We start from the raw sequence: 21,789 nt of genomic DNA, 5'->3' as shown, positions 1-21,789 counted from the left end.
CTGAGAAAAAACTTTTCATAATCTTGAATTCTTTTCAACTTGGAGGTTGTGATCCCCATAAATTCATCCATGATGCAGAAGACAGTCTTATTTTTATAACAGTATTGTGAAAGGACAGCTCCATACTTTGCTCCATAAACATCCACAGTTGTCCTTGGGGGTAGCAGACTGAAGCATGGCTGGACTAAAGACCACAAACCACCACACAGGCACCGTGTTTTTGCTCATAGTTTCCCATCCAAGTGCTAACCAGCCACAACCTGCTGAGCTTCTAATATTGGATGGGATCATCACTCAAGGTGGTGGAGCCATAAATTATGCTACATTTGACACTTTAACTTGCAATACAGTACATTACAGTTTTTTAATAGAAAACACTTTTTTGTTTGAGTTGATACTTATTTAAAACGCTGATCTCATCTGTCTTCATATATTTCATATATTCATATGTAATTGGTTTTTAAAACAAACGATGTAGCTGAAAATTAAACAATCAGATCACAATATCCAGCAGAATTCGAAACAGTTTAATACATGGAATGAAAGGGGCATAGCCTGAAAAATGTGGACAATCCCTGCTGTAATGTAGCAGGCAACTATGTTCACCCTTTAAATATTCAACACCAACCTCTAAACAAAGTATAGAGCATCTTCCAGCTCGCAGTCCAGCCTTGGACGCACATTGGAACAACATTCTAAGCAGCCATGTGACACCAGAACATTTCAGTATGTGACATGTTTGAGACTACAAGCCCACTGACACAGCAACTGAGCGATAGACTTGTTCTAAAGCCTTAATACGTACCTGAAAAGAGGTTAATGTCGGTATGATGATCTGGAATCACTCCTCCACGATCATTTAAAGCTCCCGGGCAGCTTTCAAACACAGGTGATCCACTCAGAGACATCCAGCCTGACAGCCACCTGCTACAGGGGACTGGGGAGCGTGGAGGACGGAAAATGCGGACCGGATTCTCACAAACCTGGCGTTCTCTGGAGGAAAAACGCGAACTGGATTTCCCCAAAGCTTACATATTCCCATAACAGCAAAGTGGAACTTTTTTTTCCCGTGTGATATTGGGAGTGTGGCGTGAGAGCGTGTGAAGGGACTGAGATGAGTGTGTCTCACGGCCAAAGCGTGACAGTTGGCAGCCCTGCAAGTGTGTTTCCTGATTTGTGTGTGGGAGGGATGGAGTCCTGCTTAAGATCACATGATACCATAAGTGACAGAAAGTCAGTTTCTTGGGCTTTGTCTGTGTGAATATTCATATCCCCCATGACAACAAGTGATGTGTCATAGTCCTGAATGGCTGAGAGTTACATGTCCAGTTCAACTACAAAGTTGCCTAGTTGACACTGGAGAGCGGTATACGACAACAACAAATAGCTTAACCAGTGCAGTGACACTGATTTCATGGTATTCAGATGCAGAGTTATTGTTTGTCAGAGAGAACTTAGTGGATTTGCATTTTATTGGAAGTGAGGACTCCTGTACCACCTCCCTGTCCAGCAGCACGGGCTGTGTGAGAGAAGATGGAGTCAGCAGAGAGCAGCTGGTGTAGCAGAGTTTTCTGGACGGATCCAGGTTTCAGTCAGAACTAGCATCTGAATATCTGAAGAATTAGCCAGTTTTTCATAGTAACATTGCATTCAATGATCTTGATCCAGATTTTTGGAGATGACCAAATCTGATTACTAATGCTCTCAAAGTTTTGATCAACATTCATCAAAACCAAGCCTGGATTATGTGATTTAATCCAGTAACAGAATCCATTGTTTTGAGCAACCCATTTTCGACCGACAAAATTCAATCACATTTTTCTGAACAACTGGGCCCTGAGGCCCTGAAACCTTAAGTAGGCAACCACATTTATATTTCATTTAACTGGGAGAGAAAATACACAGATGTTCACTTTGGTAGAACCTTTTTACTTCTCCATACAAGTCATTCCAATTTTATTTGGCTGCATTTGCTGTTGTTATATTTAATATAAGTTATTTAACGTCACCATGTCACCTCTGTGACAAAACATGCATGAAATATGCTGTGCAGTGTAGGACTCTGTAATAGTTTCTGGAGGCTCTGTCTTGGCCTCTCCACAGATGCTGGATATCTGAATAGTTGAAGAAGTCTTTCACAATAAAGGTAAAAACATAATAGCTGCGTGGATGTATTTAGATCACCCCAGCATACATCATCATCATTATTATTATTACTATTGTTGTACTATTAATTAGTAGTAGTAGAATTCGAGGTACGGTTTTTCTTCACTTTAAATATTTTATGCATGAAAGTGTTAAAAGCTGAAAAACAACTGCTGGCTCTCATATGAAATTATTCAAATAAAAAAAAAGTCCTAACATTAAGACCGAGAGGTATTACCACGCGGTTATCACATGGACCGTCATTATCGAACGCATGAATGTTTAAGTTCCCTCCCAGTTTCCCGCCGGACTTGTTATATACAGGGACTTCCTGTCCCACCCACATTCTCGTGTCGCTTCCGGGTGGTGCTGAAGCAGCAGCGAGCCGACGTTACCTCAACGGTGTAAACAAAGTTACTCAACGGTTTAACTTCAGCGACACATTCAGCGAAAAGACATGCATATCAAAACAGGTGAGTTTGGACAACATTTCGACGTGTCTGAACGAAATAGTTCACTTTCAGCGGCGTTATTTCGTTGTCTTGCCGCGGCGCTAGCAGCGGTGCTAGCGGTGTCGGTGGCTGCCTGCTCGCCGCTTTGAATGGGGTGAAGGAGGGAGGGTGGGGGTTACGAAACTTTGAATTCGACTAGCATGCTAGCTAGCTCGTAATTTCTCGATATAGTTTCAATAAAGCTTTCTCTTCGACGACAGTAGCAGCTCCAGGGGCACTGTTGGAAGTGAATCGACCGTACTGTAAGCTCAGATGAACAGAACCGTCGAGTGTAACTCAGCATGACGCTGCTAATTAAAGTTTGCTAACACCGGTGTTCGCTGTTAGCTTGTTCTGTCCTGGTAGCTGGCAGCGCCTCATACACGAAGCAGAACGTGTTGACAAAGCCAAAGATACGCTAAAAAATAATACAGCGAAGTTACTCTTATGGTGGGACACCGGGCAGTCTGTAGAGTCGACTAGTTTCTCGAAATTTCTGTCACGGTTCGTGTAGCGGGGTCTCCGGGTTGGTAAACTGCCTCACCAGTGCCTTTGAAATGTGGCGCTTTGGAGCTCGCACGTTATCCAGGCCGACTGTCTGTTACCTAAATTTCTAACACTAAGCACATGCTGGGAGTGCCACCAATTAGGTATTTCGCCCTCACATGTCTTTGAAAATAATCAGTTAAGTCTGGGTCCATCTATTTTCTTCCATATGGACCAAAATTCGTGATCGTTCCTGTAAATAGTCGGTTACCCGGTCATTGTTTTTATAAGGAGCCAGCAAGTGGGACAACATGACACGGATCGTTGTGTAACTTTGGTTTAAGATTTAACACCAGCTTGTTCTAGAGCTGACAGTTTCATCTCATTGTGATTTTTCTGACCGATACTGCAATTTGTTTTGTGTAGAGCTTAATTTGAGTATCCATTGTTTAATACATTTACGGCATAAATAAGATGCCATTTATAGCTTTACTCTCAAGAAAGAAGGTTGGTAAGAATTAATAAATGTAAAAAATGACTGTTATTGTAAGTGTGCCTATTGAATAACACTGTGCTCATGTCTGTCAAGCCACATGGTATATATTGATAAGTGGACAGCAATAACAACCCTTAAAAGTTTCAATTTGCTTGAACTGAAGGCAATTGAATTACAGCTTAATTCCCATTATTTCATAGCCCCACCTAATACATCCTAAACTCTCAACCCGTAGGCCAGTAGGTACCCCCACATCAAGAGCCGGGTTTCTTCCCTGTTAAAAGGGTGTTTTCCTTGCCACTGTTGCCTTAGGGCTTGCTCTGGGGGTTCAGGCATATGGGTTCTGTAAAGCGTCTTGAGACAATTTGACCTGTAATTGGCGCTATATAAATAAAATTGAATTGAAACTGCAGCTATTGCAATTTTCTAATTGTGATGTTTCAAACATTGATTTTAAATCGTTAACGGCTCGGTGCTAGATAGTACCCGAGCTGGAAACTTGTGGGAGCCTGAAGTGAACTCTTGATGTTTTGTTGACCGGGTTTGGAACAAAAACAGATAAAACTAAGGGAAAGGTCAGAGCCATGCATTTAAAAAGTTGAAGATGATGACTGTTTGGCATTTTTAGCTCGATAAACTAGATAACAGCTTATCATAAGTGAGGCGACTGTCTGATTTTTCACCAGAGGTTTCAACGTTCCAGATATCCAGACACTCATTCAACAGTCAGGGCCATCAGCAGGGCACAAACACGTCATGAGATGTTTCACTCCGCCTGTTCCATCCGCTTCATTCAGGATCACGTCATTTTGTTCTTTTTCTGCACAACTTGGCAAATAGTCAGCAGTACAGGGAGCTGTTGTTCAGTCTCGACTCTACTGGCACAGCGAAGTCACATGAAAATGTGTCATCCATTCCTGATGTTTGTTTACATGGAACAGCCAACTACTAAGATCCATTATGGCTGAATGCCAAGAGATAAATCCTGTAGTCTGAAGCACCTGTTTGGATACACATAATGTGCTTACCACTGTTTTGGAAAGGCAAGAAACTAATCCAACACTAATGCTGGTTAGGGGTAAGCCAGTGATTTGTGACTTTTAAAGTGGAAGGACGTGTCTTTAGATTGGTAGAGAAGTCATCCAGGACTGAAACTTGCTTCTATGTGTGATATGCACTGTGGATTAAAGGATATAGAAACAGCCGTTATCTGACCAGCATGTCAATACTTCTTTCAGGTACATGGGAAGCCAGCAACACTGTGTGTGAGTCAGATACCCTGTGTGACCCAGCAGTCCTCGTTTCAGCCACCAACTCTGAGCCTCACATTCGTAACCGCCGTCTGTCTCCTGGATCGGGCAACTGTGGAGGTGGTGGGGGTGGAGGCTGTATTTCTGGAAGTGACCAGCAGCAGCTTTCACCTGAGGGCGACCTCATCGGTCCCGGCCACACACACAACTTCGGCTTCCGCAGGGAAAAAGAGCGCAAAGGCCAGCAGCACAAAGGCCGCAGCCTCCGCAGGGAAAGTCAAAAGGGGGTCAATCGAGTAGGTGAGCGACCACAAAAGGGGAACCCAAAGGAGCGGTGGGTGGAGGACAGTCTGTCGCTGCTCAAGCCCCCACCTGCCTTCCCAGTGCAGGACAGTCCTGCCAAGCTGCAGCCTGCCGTTAGCTACGCCTCCAAGGTGAAGGCGGGAGCAGCAAGCGGCGCGCTGGAGGAGGACCGCCCTGCCATCGGTGTTCTGCTACAGAACCAGTGGGGTCTAAGTTTCATCAGCGAGGCGAGGCCGGTCTCGGAGGGCTCCAGTCCTCGCCCCGCTGCTAACGCCCTCCCGCCCACAGACGCTAAACATCCAGCTGACCTACAGCTCGACACAGTTCTCACAGTCCAGGCCCCTGAAGAAACGCCCGTTCCAGTCGCTGCCTCCGTTAACCCAGTCGCACGTGCAGAGGTGGATGAGAGCAACGGGAAGCTGCTGCTTAGCTGTCGCCATGTAGTGGAGGCTTTGAGCTACCACAGTAGAGGTGAGTGCCATGAGAGCTGGAGATGAAGTCGGACAAGATTGCTTTTAAATGTGAGAAAGTAGAATCACAGTGCATAATCTCTGTTTGTTTTTCTCCACAGAATGGAATTCTATTTGCAACAAACAGAAAAAAGGTGAGTTGGCTTGAAGAGTAAGCTGATATGACATCACTTCTTAGGAAAATGACCAATACATGCAGGGTTTTTCAGAATACAGAGTAGCCAGTCAGATAAAGAGACAGACAGGCATGTTGTTCTGTTCTTAAACAAGAAATCACTCTTTAGTTGGAAGCTTTAGGTGATGTTTGTCTATAAGTGGCTGCTGTTACGTTGGTGATGTAGATTCCAGGTGAATCTACCAGTGAGAGAAAGAAAACACTGAGCAGCTTTGATAAGTTGTATTCAAAGGTTACTGAAGTTGAATGGAAGGCTCTGAGTTCCATTTGTGACCAACAAATTTGGAGGAAAATAGCGTGCATATGGACATACTTGACTACATTCCTGCCGTCACTACATCAGTATGCTCTATCTGTGTGTAAAAGATTGTTTCTGTAAGACATTATCCGCTCTGTTTAGTGGTTTTCTTAAGTTAAAAGCATCATTACTTAGTCTTTTCCTAACATGGTATAGTTTGGGGAAGGCTGACTGTGACACAAAGCCCCATTGCACATTTGAACATGTATGATTGTTGAGGTAAAGTCTTTGGGTTGTGTCTTTTAAACTTTAGATTAATTAAACCGGAGCTGGTATGTGCTCATTCTGTTTGATGTTGATGGGTTTCACATCAACATATTAATGGCGTAATTCAACCTATAGTGGTACCCATACAGGGCTTTTAGACTCATGTTGTTGTAGTTGGTTTAGTAACATTAATGTCAGAGCAAAGTGAGCGCTGCTTTAATAATCATCAGTCAACAGTCAAAGCTTCACTGGTTCGAATCTTTCAAGTCCTGCTTAAAAAGCTATGCAGAAATGTCCTGTAAAGACAAAGTAATCACAATGCTCATTTCCTAGTTGGTGACAGAGGGTGACAAAATGTCACGCACACATGCATCAGCAGTTAATTAGAAACTCCAATTAAACTTGAGTCGGTATTTATGGCAAGCTCTGTGCATAAAACTTGTCAACAGTTGTGAAACTGGCTTAAACATGAGTACCTTGTCATTTGTCTACCTTGGGAACAATTTGTTCAACACTTTTGTTTCTCTAATTGCACACGGCTGATGTGTGGTCTTTGAAAATTGTGCCCAAAGACTCGAAGTTTAGAGTATTATTTCTGACTAGTTTGTCGCTTGCCTTGCTGACGGTAACATTCAGAAGATGATTTCACATCAAGTGTTGAGATGTACTGTAGGGTTCATTTTGTGCAGAAAATGAGTCAAATGGTTGTTAAATGTTCCTGTTTGTGTGACAATTTTGAAAGAGAAATTTGAAAATCTTCATATTTGTTCACTCTGACTGAGGGTTTAGTTTTTGTCAACTCACACAAAGAAAGTCTGACTATGTTAAACTGCCTTCATAGTTCAGCCTCTGACCTGATAAATGCCGTAAACACTAGAAAAGCTGCGGTGGTTAAAATAGGAGCATCCTGTCAAATTTAAATCCCTTCATAATTTATTAATTATAGGTCCGCACAGGATGAAGTCTGGGTCCAGACCAGTTAGTGAGCTGGGTTCTAGTATGTAGTGGGTTAAATGAAGGCTCAATTCAGAGAATTTTGCCTTGAGCAATTTTAGTAATCAAATTACTACTCAGCCCTAGTGTACTGCTAAAATTAGTTACCTGTCATATATAGAAGATGCTTTCATCTAAAATAAAGCTTTTTGTTCAGTCAACAGTCAATGGAGCTCATCCAAAGTGGGATTAGATCCAGATTCAAATTCAGAAAACTTTTTGTCCCAAATTAACAGGCACATAGAGGAGGCAGTGCAATAATGATGTAAGAAACTGAGTAGAAAACAAAGGAAGATAAAGTAACAAAATAAATTAAATTGGATAGCGTTAATATGATTGGCTCAGCGTAAGGTGGTAAAGTTTCAAATTAGTACCAAGACTTTCTATAATGAGACTCTCCATTATCAGGTGAACAGCTCTAATGACAGTTCATACGTCTGACATCTGAGATCTACCAGCGTTCTAAATGTTTTATTCCTAAAATGTCTCCCTTTTCACTTGGTTTTCTTCTTTTTCTTTCCAGATCCAAAAAGGGTTGTCTGGTACAAGGACACCCAGGAGCACCCAGCCTAGCAGTGTGACGAACCCAAAGCAGAAACACACACACACACACCACACCTACATGCACATTTAAAAAAAACAAAACACAAAAGATGGACAAATTTTGGAGTCCCGCTCACACACTGCACTCAGGATGATGTCTTCACGCAAAGCCACACTGAGACACTTTGGACTAACTCCTTTGAGATCTTACAGCAATGGACTTTTTTAACGCCTTACAGAAAGCCTGCCTTAATTAATCAGACCTCTTTTCATCGCCTCTCATTACCATTTTTAGCTTGTATGTGTAGAGCTGGTCTTTTTGTTTCTTCTTTTTTTAAACAATCTCCGAGGAGCTGTAATTTAATTTTTTGTTCCCTTTTCAAAGCAGCGGTTTTATCAAACTTGTCCTCTGTAAAGCGAGTGGTCAATCAAGCACTTTGTTAAAAAATCTGTTGTGACCAATCCATGTGTGCGAGAAGCCCTCACCAGAGTGATCGATCCCCCCCACCCCTCCGTTCTAAACCAGGAGAATGTCTTGTTCCTGCTTGAGTTTTATATTAATGTATGCAGAGGACTTCTGTATCCGTGTCTTCAGTTTACAGAAGGGTGTAGTCAAAGGCACAGTAGAATTCACCCTTTACCACATCAGATCTTAATGCTGTGTTCCTTCTTTTTTCTTTGTTTTTATTTGGTCCCTAATCGGGCGAATGTTACTCATACATCCATAAGGGATATCACCATGTTCAGTATGTTGATTTTTGAAAAGAATTTATTGAATTTAAAGAATTACACTGGAGAAGGAGGAATGTAAGAGAACAGTATTGCTTAATAAAAATGAATAAACTTGAAGATCTATGTTTGTTCTCTTTATTTGAACACGATCAGTTAACTGCTGCTTCACAAATGTTCTCATGTTGTAACTGTACAAATAAAGGGACGAAACTGTGATAAATCTGTAACCCCAAATTATACACCCAAAAAGCAACACTGAAGATTTCACAGAGATGCACCGCAAATGTGCAACCAGTGAGGCCAATAAACATTTGCTACGGACCAATAATAGAATTTTAGCCAATAGATATGTTAAACAATATGAAACTGTATTCCAAAACAACTCTAAGCCCAGAGACATTCTGAAGAAGTACAAATACTTTTTTTTGTGAGATCCTCTTTGCATTTTTTGCTCAGTAATTGCATCAGCCAAAACCCAACTATCAGTAATTAAACTCTACATTGGTTCATCTTTAGAAGCTCATTTAAAATGTCAGCCATCAGAATTTTAAGGAGTGTAGGTTTGGAAAATGGAAAATATCTCAGCCTTATAATTTGACTAAATCTGACCTTTTCACGCAACACGGTTTCCGCTGTGAGCAGACACTAACAGGCAACGCTGGTGTACTGAAAAACAAAACAGACTCCTTAGCTGCAGTGGTCCATCAAGGGAAAACTGATGTTACTTTTAAAAATGCATTAATGTTTTCTTCAAAAAACACACAGCCACCAAAGAGTGAAGACGCTTTAACGGATTAGGTGGGCGATCTTCTATATTTTTAGAATCAACAAATCCCATTGAAAGACCAAAACCAGCCCATGCATTAGTTTATCTCCCAACAGAGCTTCCTACTGAAGACGTTAATCTTCTAAAACATACATAGCTAATTTCAGCTGCAGATTAACACACATTGAGTTGGAGTATTTATGGCAGTAGGATGGATTATGTGTGAATAAATGTGTATTCATGTTAACGGAGAAGCGTGTCGCAACAGTGTGTCTTCAATGTGGTTTTAACAGGTTTTGGACGGCGGTGGAACCAGATACATCAGGGTTTGGCTACAAATAATGTCAGGTAGAAGGATCTATTCAGCAGCTGTGTTGTATGAGTGCAAAGTTGTTTTAAAAATGTAAAACTGACCATTCGGAAGTACAAAGAGGTGACAAAGGAAAAAACCAATATGAAGTATCTTAGTAAGCTGTTGGGCCACCACATGCTACCAGAAGAACTTAACAACTCTTTCTTACCTCTGAACTCTACTGAGAGGATGAACACAATTATTTTAAAGGATTTATTTTTCAAGAATTCTTTGGTGTTTTGATGTTAGAAGTGGAGAGTCTTACTTGTGGACCAAAATCTTCCATTGGTGTTCAACTGGGTCAAGATCTAATGACTATGAAGGTCATTGCATATTATTCTCGTCAATTTGATTCACATCTAGCCATTCAGTGATCCCTTGTGCCCTACGGGTCCTGGAAGAGACCACTCCCATCAGGACAGAAATGTCTCTTGTTAGCATTTCAGGTTTTACATTCAATTTGTCACCTCTTCGTAGTTGAGAATAATGCTGGATGCTGCATGTTTCTAATATACACTACTGTTAAAAAGTTTGGGGTCACCCAGACAATTTCATGTTTTCCATGAAAATTCACTTTTATTCATGTGCTAACATAATTGCACAAGGGTTTTCTAATCATCAATTAGCCTTTCAACACCATTAGCTAACACAATGTAGCATTAGAACACAGGAGTGGTGGCTGCTGGAAATGGTCCTCAGTAATGACCCCAAACTTTTGAACGGTAGTGTAAGTCAAATGAATTTGAAGTGAACTTTTGAAAAGGTATAAAAAATAAAACGGTTTGAATTAGGCTTGTTAAGAAAACGGTCTGTATAGTGTCAACAGGAGGTAAAATTTGGACTTTTTGGACTACATTACACATCAGCTGTTATAGACAGTAGAAAAAACTGAAAGAAAACCAGTTCTATGCCAACTGCTAAAGCACCATGGAGAAGAAACAAACAAAGCTTCTACAAGAAAAACAATTCAGAGGAGTCTTAAGGATATTTCAGTCACGCAAGTTGTAATTGTTCATCCTGTCTAGACATGAAGACAATAGAAGATGCAGAAACAGCTAATTGGTCATGAATCGTTTCCATCGCCCGTTAGGTCATTAACTCTTTGTGAATAAGTCAAAAACCACCTCAAGTGAGTGTAAAAACTTGTTTGTTTTTATGTTGTTCTGTTTTTTTGTGTCTTTTTTTTCAGAGTTTGTTGTTTGTATTAACTTTTTGTACTGCAGTACTTCAAAATGCACATAAAAACACATGATTTAAACATGGCTGATATTGGTTTTGGTCTTTTTGTAGTGTACCTTTTTCACAGCAGACAGCAGGGATCTACATTAAAGATGGCTGCATTCCACCTATTCAGAGTTCCTGCTTTGGTACATTCACGACTTACTGGAACACTTACTGGAACTGGGCCATCTCTAATTCCAACTGTGGTTTCCCTGCTGTGAAAAAGGTCTATTTGCTGACAATGAAAATATAGAACATCACCAGACTTACTGTTTGAACATGAGTAAACTATAAAAGACCCTTTAAGAAAAATGCATCATTTGACAGAGCAGAATACTCACATCAAATGCAACACAGTTTAGTTGTCCCTGTAGAGGTCAGATGTACTACATGTGACATGTCAGAACAGACCTGCTGCAACAGGATACTTGGAAGGATGATGTCATTCAGTGCAGTCAGTCTCTCCACGTCACCTCCACCTCATCTGTTCTGTACCTGCACAGGACAAACATTAAGGGTTGTTGTGAACAGGTAGCAAACAGTACAAATATTATGTACCCTGACTGATGAAATAGGTCAAATTTATTCTACTGGTGGTTGCAATGTTGTGGTCCCATACACTGAATCATTAAATCACAACAGTGTTTAGAATCTGCTCTGCCTGTAGACGGTCACGGTCCTATTATCACACTTGAACTGTTTTATGGCTCTTATCCAGGTTGTTTTCTCCTGACTAGATCCTTGCTTGTGTTGTATCTACTCTCAGATGTACGTTGCTTTGGATAAAAGCGTCTGCTGAATTAATTAAAATGTAGAATTGTAGTAATGATGTACTACAGATGCTGGCTACAACAACCTGAGGAGAAAGGATGTAAATGTGAAGCCTACCTTTGTGTGATCCATGAATCTTCCAGCTCCGTCACCTGACCGGAGCGAAACATCTCCCAGCCGGCCTGAGCGATCATTGCTCCGTTGTCTATGCAGAATCTGTGGCATAAAGTGGTCAGGATGTTATCTGGACCTGGATGTTCCAGGCAGATTAAAATCATTGACTATTTTAGGAACGCAGCATCGAGGGCATGTGATGAACAGAAAACATGGCAGTTTGGCCTTTTCACACAATTACACGTGTTTGAAACGGATGTTTTTATATCAGAGCTTCTCATAGCAGATGTTGCAATAAATGGGAGTATTTGTAGAAAACCAATGTTGTTGCATGTTTGGCCCATTTGCAGTCACAATGCATTAATGCTAACCATTTTGCAAAGCAAGTCATTGTTCAGAGATATGATGTTAGGTTTTTAAAAGTTTTAAAGTTCAACTAAAACCTGGTTCTGACATTCTGACATATAATCCATCATATTAAAAATTGTCCATCCATCCATTTTCTATACACTGCTTAATCCTCATTAAGGTCGTGGGGGCGCTGGGACTAAGGAGGAAAAAAAGCCAATGCAGTGACAAAGACTGAAAAGAACAGGCAAGGACTCATGTCTTGGATGCAGAGTTTGCTCAGATGAAATGAACTGTTGGTTTATTTATTTCATTACAGTCGAACTGTTCAACTGTGTATTTGTACACAGAATCAAACGCAGAGACGATGCTTTTTAGTTATTTTCAGACACAAGGAAGAAAGTTGTTGCCTAAATATGCAGTTGTGTAATCTGCATATTTGCAGGTGGACTCAGGAGTCAAATATCTGTGTTCTAACAAGTCATTCAATATTGTACTCAGTTTTAAAGCTTCTTAACTGGGTGAATTCAATTAGACTTCCACCTTTGATTGTATTGCATTATCCGGTGAACGCTTTCAGAATAATAACACTCAAAGCTATAAAAAAGTGAATCTAAGCTGACTTAGGGTGAAGACAGGGGACACCTGGACAGGTCACCAGTCTATCACAGGACTACATATAGAGACAAACAATCACATTCACACCTACAGACAATTTAGAATCACTAATTAACCTCTGTATGTTCTTGGACTGTGGGAGGAAGCTGGAGAACCTGGAGAAAACCCACATATGCACAGAGAGAACATGCAAACTCCATGCAGAAAGATCTGAAGAAGGCCGGGATGCGACTCGGGGATCTTCTAGCTGCAAGGCGACGGTGCTAACCACCACGCCACTGTGCAGTCCGTTAAACATTGTGTCTGCTTTTATTTTTCTAAAAGTGCAAACTTGATCTAAATCGGTTCATAAGGCTACAAGAACATGAAACCTTTCTAAACCTAAAAGTGCTCCTTAAGGGAATAAGCTACCCTATTTAATAAGTATTTGTGAAATAAAACAAAAGCAAAGTAGTCTAATAGGTAAAGAAAATATCAGAGTCTAACATGTGCCATGCTTTGAAATGGTTAACAGTATATGTAGTTTAGAAACCTGAATTTAAATATAAAAGTAAAGATTCCACCTTAAATTTCACTTGTCAGACTGGTAAAGCCTCTAAAACAGCATTTACACCACCATCAAACACCCCTCCCCTACAGAAACTCTGTCAGAGGTGTGGTGGGTGTTCTGGTTGTAAAACTACACTGGGTGTGAATATTATTTCTCTAAACCTGGTTCTGTGCAGCACCCAGCCTGTAGGGGCAGTTATACTGTATGAACACAAGGAGGAGAGACGTTAAAGTGTCAGTCAGAAACCTCCAGCTCCATGGGTGTGAAAGTGAAACCTCTTGGAATTTGAATGGAAATGAAAGTGAATGTGACTGGCTTACCTTTCATCTGTGGCAAACAGCTTGGCTCCTCTCTCCTGGCACATCACCCCCATCATCTCCTGCAGACGAAGGTTACCTGCACAGGAAACAACAGGTCACATCCTCCATACTCACTGCAGGAAGAACTCACAGCCATATAAACACAGGTCAGTTCTTCTGATCAGTACATTAATGTGAGTCTGGAATGATTCCCACTAGTGTCACTACTTAACAGGACACATTTTCTAAATAATCATGGGATTAATTTATAAGATAGGGGTGAATTTCAGGCATCTTACAGTCACCATGACAGTAAAATTATTTAACAAACAAACAGTAGTGAGAGTAAACTAGCAGAGATAAAATAGTAGGAGTCTCTATCATATTATCTTTTTCCAACTTGTGAAATAATACAAACTCTCATCCACTGTATGTGAGTCATCTCAGAATTGAAGGACATTTTACCCATCAAATTTCAAATAATCCATGTATAAAATACTAAAACATGCAGTTGTTGTGTACATTTACTCGTCCTGAGGCCAAATCTAAAAAACTATGAGAAAAAAATGGTTGAAAATATTTATAAAATACCAAATAAATCTGGAGTTCCTCCTGAAATGCCATTTCTCTCTTGTCCCACCGAACTGATGAACAAATTGAATCTCAAATAAAACAGTTGAAATGAAATTTAAATGTCCTTTTTTTATTCATTGATGTCTCTGGTAATTGTGGGATTTTTTTTAAATCAATATAATATTTTAAATAAGAATTTTTATACATGGAACGTGTGTCCCACAACAACCCTGTTAGCAGAACCTTTTTAGCTGGTAGAAGAAGAAGAAAACAGTGAATCACATGAAACCCTGGAATTAACATCAAACAGTTTTCCTAAAGAATGGGTAGAACAAAGCTATGTCATCGCTTATATTTTTCATATTTTCACAACATTGTAAACCTTGATTGAATGTCTCACTCTACCTCATATTATCAGGATCAGACTAATTCTTTTGACTGTTTTCCATCAGTCAGTTAGCAAACAACAAATAAAACAAGGAATAAAAAGGCTACCATTGATGTGTAAACTGAGCCAATCAAGCCTTTGATAGTTTATCACCTATTATTGATGAATATGGAGCAGAAAATTGTAAAAGAGAAGGTTCATTTTTCAAAAATTTTGAAGCCCAAATGTCCTCCAATTCTGGAATGACCCATGGATTGATTTGTTTTTAGTTATAAAGATGGAAGAATTGTGTGCTGCTGCTGCTGCTAATCTGACAACATTTCTGCACTGTTTGTTGATGATCAAATCCAGAAAAGACAATATTTGTGTTCATGTGGGAAGTCAGTTTTCTGAGTAGCACAGAACAAAACTGGGTGTGTCTGTTTCTCTGACAACAAAAGCCAACCTTTGACTATGGTTTCAATGCATTTCACAACTATTAAACTAGTGTTCATTACAACAATGTAGAAAAGCTCCTCTATTGTACGTTTGTTGCTGTGATTAAACAAGTTGCAAAACGGCAGCTTTAGAAAGGAAATCTCCCTTCAGGGTGTTTGCTGATATTGTTGATTATTGAGACATTTCAGCTTTAGTGTTGGAGCTTTTTATTATTGATATACTCACAGCCAACTCCCCCAACGATGAGGACTTCCTGGGAGCCACAGTGAGCCATGGCCCGCTCTGTGATCTCCACCAGCATGGAGAACACCGTCTCCTGCAGAGAGAGGTGTTAGTGCTGAGGAATACTGACATCACTGGTTTGACACCACGATGGTGACATCACCACCACCACCATTCTGACTTTGTTATTCTCTCTACTTCTAGTCATGTTGCAGTGAAAGATGAGCCCACGGTGAAGACAAGGAGCAGAAACACTCAGAAACTGCTTGGGTTTCAGAGTGTTAACAGATTATTTGATTGTATTGATTCTTATTACCTGAAGAGAGAAACACAGGTCTTCTGCTGTACACTGACCAGAACTCAGCATTTTATTAGCAGCTTCCTACGAAACCAAAAGAATGATAAAGTAGTAAGCATCAAACTGTAGCCTTGAGAGAATTTATCTATATATATATATATATATATATGATCCCACTTATTGTGTGAGTAAACCACCCACCTCAATATATGACAAAATCCCAGAAAATGACACATCCATTCCTTTCACTGTATATGGCAGCTCTACATACTGACTCCCTCTGATAATGTGGACAAAAACCAAAGTTAAGTAAAGCAAAAGCAAAAATATTAAGCACACAACACCTTCACAAATATGCAACAAAGCTACTTAAAGTGTCACTCACTTTTTGGCCATCTGCTCTATGTTGTAGCCTGGACTGGGATCATTGGAGATCTGAGGAGAAACAGTTCCACACAATAGTATCAGCAGACATCTATGCTAAAGGGCAAATAGTTGACTTTATGTAGACAAAAAGACAAACCTTAATGACTCTGGCGAACCTGTCTAAACAGTTTCCAACTGCAATGTCAATGGTCTCCCCAAATATTCTGTACCGCCGCTCTGAGTACGCAATAACCTGCAGAGGAGGAACAGAAGTTGAATTTCATTTCTACCAACTAAATGTGTGGCTCATCACAGCTGATAATCAGGAAGTGCTATGTGGAACAAAATACAAAAATAACCAACAGCCAGAAACCAACCTGTGTGTTGCCTCCGCTGACGTAAAGCACCGTGGGGTTGTTGGCTTTGGTGATGAGTCGGCCCATTTCTATGTGTCCGATACAGTGATTGACACCGAGGAGCGGCTTCCCCCAAAGCTGTGCGACTGTACGAGCCACCAGAGCCACTGTTACCAGGGGAGCTCCCATACCTGGACCTGAAGGAGAAAAACAAGACAGAATGGGAAAGTCAACATCAGTCTATAGGTCAAAAATCTGAACGCTCTTAATACTGATAAATCAATAGAACTACTACTTTTCAGAATTTTCTTTCACTTTGTTCTAATGTTATTCATTATATCTGTAAACTTCTCTGCACCTACTTATGTCATTTGCACATCTAGGCACATTCTCATTGACACATTTCTGTATCACTCTTGTACATTGTATATTTTATAGATTTTCTCTTTCTATATTATATTTTTTATATTTTTATCTTATTTTAGATGTTACCTTCACTTTATACCCTTCCACAGCATTCTGTGTTGTCTTATTGTTTACCCCTTTGTTGAAAATCCATGCTGCTGTAACAACTGAATTTCCCTCTGGGGATTAATAAAGTCAGTCTAAGTCTAACCAAAAGGTGCATGGATGAAATCACTGAGCATCATTAACACTAATAACTGATGAAAATGTCAAAAGCAGTGAACATATATCCAGTTTATAAGGCCATGTCCTGAAAAATAACATCTATATTTATCAGTCAATGTTTCATGCCGTTAATAAAACAGACACAAGCCCCCCATGGCCCGGAATGAGCATTAAGTGGTGTATAGATTATGGATGGATGGATGGATGGATGGATGGATGGATGGATGGATGGATGGATGGATGGATGACTATGTGGGCATCAGACATGTAAAGAATCTCTCTTTCTTATATGGCAACACTGAAAGAATTTTATTCAACTAATGTCAGAGTTCCCTTCCCTGTGACAGTTTGAACACTGTTTCAATGATTGTTTGTTGTGTACAGATCTATTAACAACAACATCGTGTTACAGGAGAGACTGGATTTTAAAGTTCCTCCTACCAGCTCTTTAGTGGAGACTGAAGACTGGTTTCCAGTACTATGGAATTTACCACTGGAATGAGCTGTGCCACAACTTGAAATTCATGTTTAACACACCTGTTCCTCTGAGAAGCCTTAAAGTTTTATTAACTCATCTTTATGATCATATTACTGTCTGTTTTAATCCACGTGGTGTGTGTGTGTGATGGTGGAAGGAGGTTGATTTGTCGTAAACATGGAATTTGTTCTCAGGTCTCTCTTTCAAACCAGATCTTCAGCTGAATGAAATTTCCTTCACAAATAAAGCTTAACTAATTAACTAAACTGAAAAAGTTAATTATCCTAAATTGTCAAATAAACCCACTTATACAGCAGCACAGAATCTGCTCTCCATAATGGAAAGCGAATGTCTTTTCTGGAGATTACTTTTTGTGTTTTTGTTTAGAAGTATGAGGAAAGGAATATGAGGAAAGACAGTATGGGGATGATCAGCAGTGAAGCTGTGGCTGACTGGGAACTAAACCAAGGACTCACTGCTGATGGAAAAGCATCAGTGTGGGATGTGCTCCAACCGTTTGGCTGTCAAGGTTGCCTTCTATTGTCGAAATTTTCAGTACTGTATAATATTGTGTGTTTGCTGAAAAGTCGGGAGGGTACAATTAAGCTTCCAAATACAGCCACGAAGGAAAACCACACAGGAAATGCATCACTATAAACTTCTGTTAAGAGGATACATATTGTTTAAACATTGTTTATTTATTTGTCTATTCATACATGCATTTAAGTCTGTTTCATCTCTTATTACCACTTCAGTTTTCTGTTTGCTGTCCTATTTCGATATTTGCATTTTTTCAGAATAATTTTGGTGTTTCTTCACTACCAAATCCTACTGTTTTCATCACAGTGTTTCTGTTTGTTTTTATTGAGTCCTTCATTTATAACAACTATGACTTTGTACATGGATTGTTTTTTTGTTGTACGTAATGCACTCTGTGTTACATTCCACCTGTATGACAGGTGCTATACAAAATAAATGTGACTGATTAAGTGTTGAAATTCAGGTTACATACTGGACTGAAATGAATAAAGTGCACTATATCACGTGAACATGATGTCTAGAATTATTAGTTTGATATATTGTAGTGTTAACAGATGCTGTCACGGATTTTACTATTTAACTCAACATAACTGAAACGTCTGAAGTGAAGTATAGAGCAAGCAAGTGCAGAATATATTTACAAACTTCTTGGTCTTCGTGGCGTTTTTGACCTTTTTGAAGCTACTTTTCTGAGAATGGGTACAGGTTTGTTTATCTTGTTTATGTTCATGAGGATGCACATGCGTGTGTCACATTGTTTCACAGATACTTGCAGTCATATAGATCCCAATATACACAGAAATGCATCACCAAAGGCAGGGAGGAAGGCTGCATGTTAGTAAACGTTGTGGAAACAACTGTGGAATTAAAATACCTAAAAGCTAGCTTGGTAAGCGTTACTTGACATGTTTGTTAGAGCACAAGAATATACACAAAGCACTTTAGTGAGCGACACTGAATGTAAACACAGTGATTAGTGTTAACAAGAGAGCTCCACTGGGTACCCTTAGATTAGTAGGACTCATTGAATCCTCTGTTGAGAACAGATTCAAAAGCTACTCTACTAAAAGCTGAACATACAGGATTTCATGTTACCTTTGGTGTACGCCACACAGTCGATGTCTGCAGGTTTCAGACCTGCTTGCTCCAGCGCCTCCTTCAGGACAGTCAGTATGACAGCACGGTGGTGTCTCGCTGTGTCACTCGGCATGAACCCTAATGTGTGAAATAACATACGGTCAACTTCACATGAAGGACTGTACCTAGGACCACCTCAAGCCCTAAACACTAATCCTTCACTTTTACTGTTGTAGTGCTGCATGGAGTTCAAGAGGGCTCAAAATGGTATAATTAGTAGGAATGGGGCACACTATCATGATAATTCAGTTCAATTTTATTTATATAGGGCCAATTACAATTCAGATTAGCTCAAAACACTTTACAGAAGCCAAATGGCCTGAACCCCCAGAGCAGCCCTAAGGCGACACTGACAAGAAAAAAAAACACCCATTTAACAAGAAGAAATCTTGAACAGAACCCAGCTCATATAAGGGGACCCATCTGCTGCTGGCCGACGGGTTGAGAGGGACAGAAGACGTACAGGGGATGGAGGATAAAGAAACATATAACACACATTGGGATACAAGCATGATAAGAGTAACGTAGATAATACAAACAAAATACAAGTCAACTTTGAATCTGATTCATAAGTTTACTGTTATGGTGTACGGCTCTGACATTAAATATACTACATATACATGCTGTGATGATAGTACATGTTGCTTGGAAACAATGCATCACCATTTAGAAAAAGAAGAGCGTTTGGACTCGAAGTTTAACTAGCTTCACAGTCTCTCCCTGTGACATTACAGTGTTTATACATTTCAGTAAACTCCTAAAAGTCAGGAAGGCCATGAACATCTGTAAATCCTAAGGTTGGTGGAAAATGCAAACAATTCTGCAAACGTGCAATAAATAACCACAACAACAAGCAGCTAAACACTGTCACTTGCAATAAACGTTCCTCCCCGCTCCACTGGTTTGTATACATTATGTAAAGGGCAGAACCACTATATTTATATGTCACTAATCTCACTATGTGCTATGGGCAAGTCCCTCAGGAAAGTCTGCAGATGTGCTAGCTAACAGATAGGGTGCATAACAGCATTGAACAGTCTGTGTCAGAACCCTCATGCCATCAGGTGACAAAGTTTTACCAGGAATGGAACTTGCCTTGACCAGGTGGAGTAATGTAGGTCCGTCTAGGGTTGGAAAGCACTTCACCATCTCTGATGATGCCGATACCAATCTTATTGGCACTGCCTTCAAACCCAATTACAACAGTCATGGCTGCTGAAGACCTGTTTTCAGAAGGGAGAAAAACAATGTGCAATTTAGACTAAAGCACAGTCGGTTTGCATGAAAGTCAAAAGGTTTACAACACATTACAAAGGGCATATTGAGTGGTGTTGGTTTACTGGACTGCATGACATTAGAACTGCAATAATAAATCAGTTCATTATCAAGTATTAAATCAATGACAAATTATTATTATAATCAATCATTTTGAGTAATCTTTAAAGTAAAATGTCACTCCAGCTTTTAAGATTTTGATATGTTCTGCTCTCTGTCCTCCTCTGTGACAGTAAACTTAATATCCCTAAGTTGTGGATAAAAAACATGTCTGTCAACATTTTGTAAACCAAAACACTAGTCAAGGAAATCAGAAAAATAACTAACAATGACTCACGATGAAAATAATAGCTTCGATTCTACATTACATTTATAATGGCTGATTGCATTGTGGGGGCAGAAAAACTACTGAGAACATGTGGCTAGACTCTAGATAGTTGGTAAAAACAAACTGTAAGATACATGGACATAATAAGATGCTGCATTCAAGTTTTCACTTATTATAGACCAGAATAATTTTTGACCTTTTAGTTAAAGTATAAGTTTTAGCCTCATCAACCTTGAAATTTGTGATTAAATGCATTTTTAGTGAATAGTGTTCCATTTATCCAAACTGGCTTCTTGGCATTTTGCAAGTTTTTATCATTTTTTTTTTACAAACATGCAAACAATTAACTGTCTATGTTAACATTTTAAAAATGGAAATTAAAACAGAGAGACAGTGGTGTGTGAGCTCCTGTGTAAACACTGACTTACAATAGTCAGTACAATTATGAAACACCATAAACGTATACTTTGGCCAAATAGATATGTAGACAGAAATTTGTGATGTTATACTGAAATGTGACTTATTATATGCAGCAATAATTTTTAATTTGCATTATTTCTGGCAGATTTATCCTGTCAGAAAGCAGAATAACCATTTCCCCGTGCACTGAATGCTCATCATCCTTTTTGGTGAATTATTCCGAATTATTTCTGACTGGCCATTTATATTTTACTAGGTTTTGGTGGTAAATAATATGTAAACACCAACTATCACGATTTAATTCGCCTATATAGTAAATACATGTTTAACTACTGAATCTACACCACTCCACAGTAAATTTAAAATGCGTACGTTCTCTCTATATTCAGCAAAACTAAATTACAGCCTCCTGTACAGCTGTGCAATTAGCTCCCATGCTAACCGTGACAGCTCAAGTCCGCTGTCTTCCTAGAATTAACTCCTATTAACGTTGCATTTAAAACAAATTCGGCTTACCTAGCTTTTCACTTCCCTTCGATAATTCACACTAATCCAAACTGGAGCTCATTTAATTTACATTCAACTAAGTTTACAATCCAAGCTAACCTCTGTAGCTCAACCACTCCATGTAAATCTCGGAGGACCCAAACAGTGGCAGCTGCAGATTTCGCCTGATCATAAAGCTTTGTTAGACGACGGTTGAACCCAGTAG

The 21,789-nt window shown here is 39.7% G+C and overlaps 2 protein-coding genes across 2 annotated transcripts; one reads left to right on the top strand and one right to left on the bottom strand.

Moving 5' to 3' along the window:
* Window positions 1-2,465: 2,465 nt before the first annotated feature.
* si:ch211-214j24.10 (uncharacterized protein LOC558894 homolog) lies at window positions 2,466-8,706 on the top strand. Its single transcript, XM_023288418.1, has 4 exons — window positions 2,466-2,618; window positions 4,857-5,642; window positions 5,743-5,775; window positions 7,838-8,706. The coding sequence occupies exons 1-4, from the start codon at window positions 2,603-2,605 to the stop codon at window positions 7,885-7,887; spliced, it is 885 nt and encodes a 294-aa protein (XP_023144186.1). The 5' UTR covers window positions 2,466-2,602; the 3' UTR covers window positions 7,888-8,706.
* Window positions 8,707-8,708: 2 nt separating this feature from the next.
* Window positions 8,709-21,749, bottom strand: osgep (O-sialoglycoprotein endopeptidase). The gene is made up of 12 exons (XM_023288416.3): window positions 21,594-21,749; window positions 20,150-20,277; window positions 19,013-19,132; window positions 16,291-16,466; window positions 16,071-16,166; window positions 15,933-15,982; window positions 15,749-15,827; window positions 15,566-15,631; window positions 15,253-15,343; window positions 13,650-13,725; window positions 11,817-11,915; window positions 8,709-11,423 (listed from the first exon to the last, which is right to left on the bottom strand). The coding sequence occupies exons 2-12, from the start codon at window positions 20,262-20,264 to the stop codon at window positions 11,384-11,386; spliced, it is 1,008 nt and encodes a 335-aa protein (XP_023144184.1). The 5' UTR covers window positions 20,265-20,277; window positions 21,594-21,749; the 3' UTR covers window positions 8,709-11,383.
* Window positions 21,750-21,789: the final 40 nt, after the last annotated feature.

The sequence above is a fragment of the Amphiprion ocellaris genome, chromosome 21, assembly GCF_022539595.1.
Source record: "Amphiprion ocellaris isolate individual 3 ecotype Okinawa chromosome 21, ASM2253959v1, whole genome shotgun sequence".
Taxonomy (NCBI): domain Eukaryota; kingdom Metazoa; phylum Chordata; class Actinopteri; family Pomacentridae; genus Amphiprion; species Amphiprion ocellaris.
Note: the sequence above shows the minus strand (reverse complement) of the source record. Positions and strands in the feature narration are given on the sequence as shown.

Excerpts from the sequence above, each read along its gene's own strand:
- si:ch211-214j24.10 (XM_023288418.1), top strand. Across the intron at positions 5,643-5,742 it reads TTTGAGCTACCACAGTAGAG|AATGGAATTCTATTTGCAAC; the intron begins GTGAGTGCCATG and ends TTTTCTCCACAG. Across the intron at positions 5,776-7,837 it reads TTGCAACAAACAGAAAAAAG|ATCCAAAAAGGGTTGTCTGG; the intron begins GTGAGTTGGCTT and ends TTTTCTTTCCAG.
- osgep (XM_023288416.3), bottom strand. The coding sequence starts at position 20,264 with ATGACTGTTGTAATTGGGTTTGAAGGCAGTGCCAATAAGATTGGTATC. Across the intron at positions 15,983-16,070 it reads GGTTCGCCAGAGTCATTAAG|ATCTCCAATGATCCCAGTCC; the intron begins GTTTGTCTTTTT and ends GTTTCTCCTCAG. Across the intron at positions 15,632-15,748 it reads GGATTTTGTCATATATTGAG|GAAGCTGCTAATAAAATGCT; the intron begins GTGGGTGGTTTA and ends TTGGTTTCGTAG.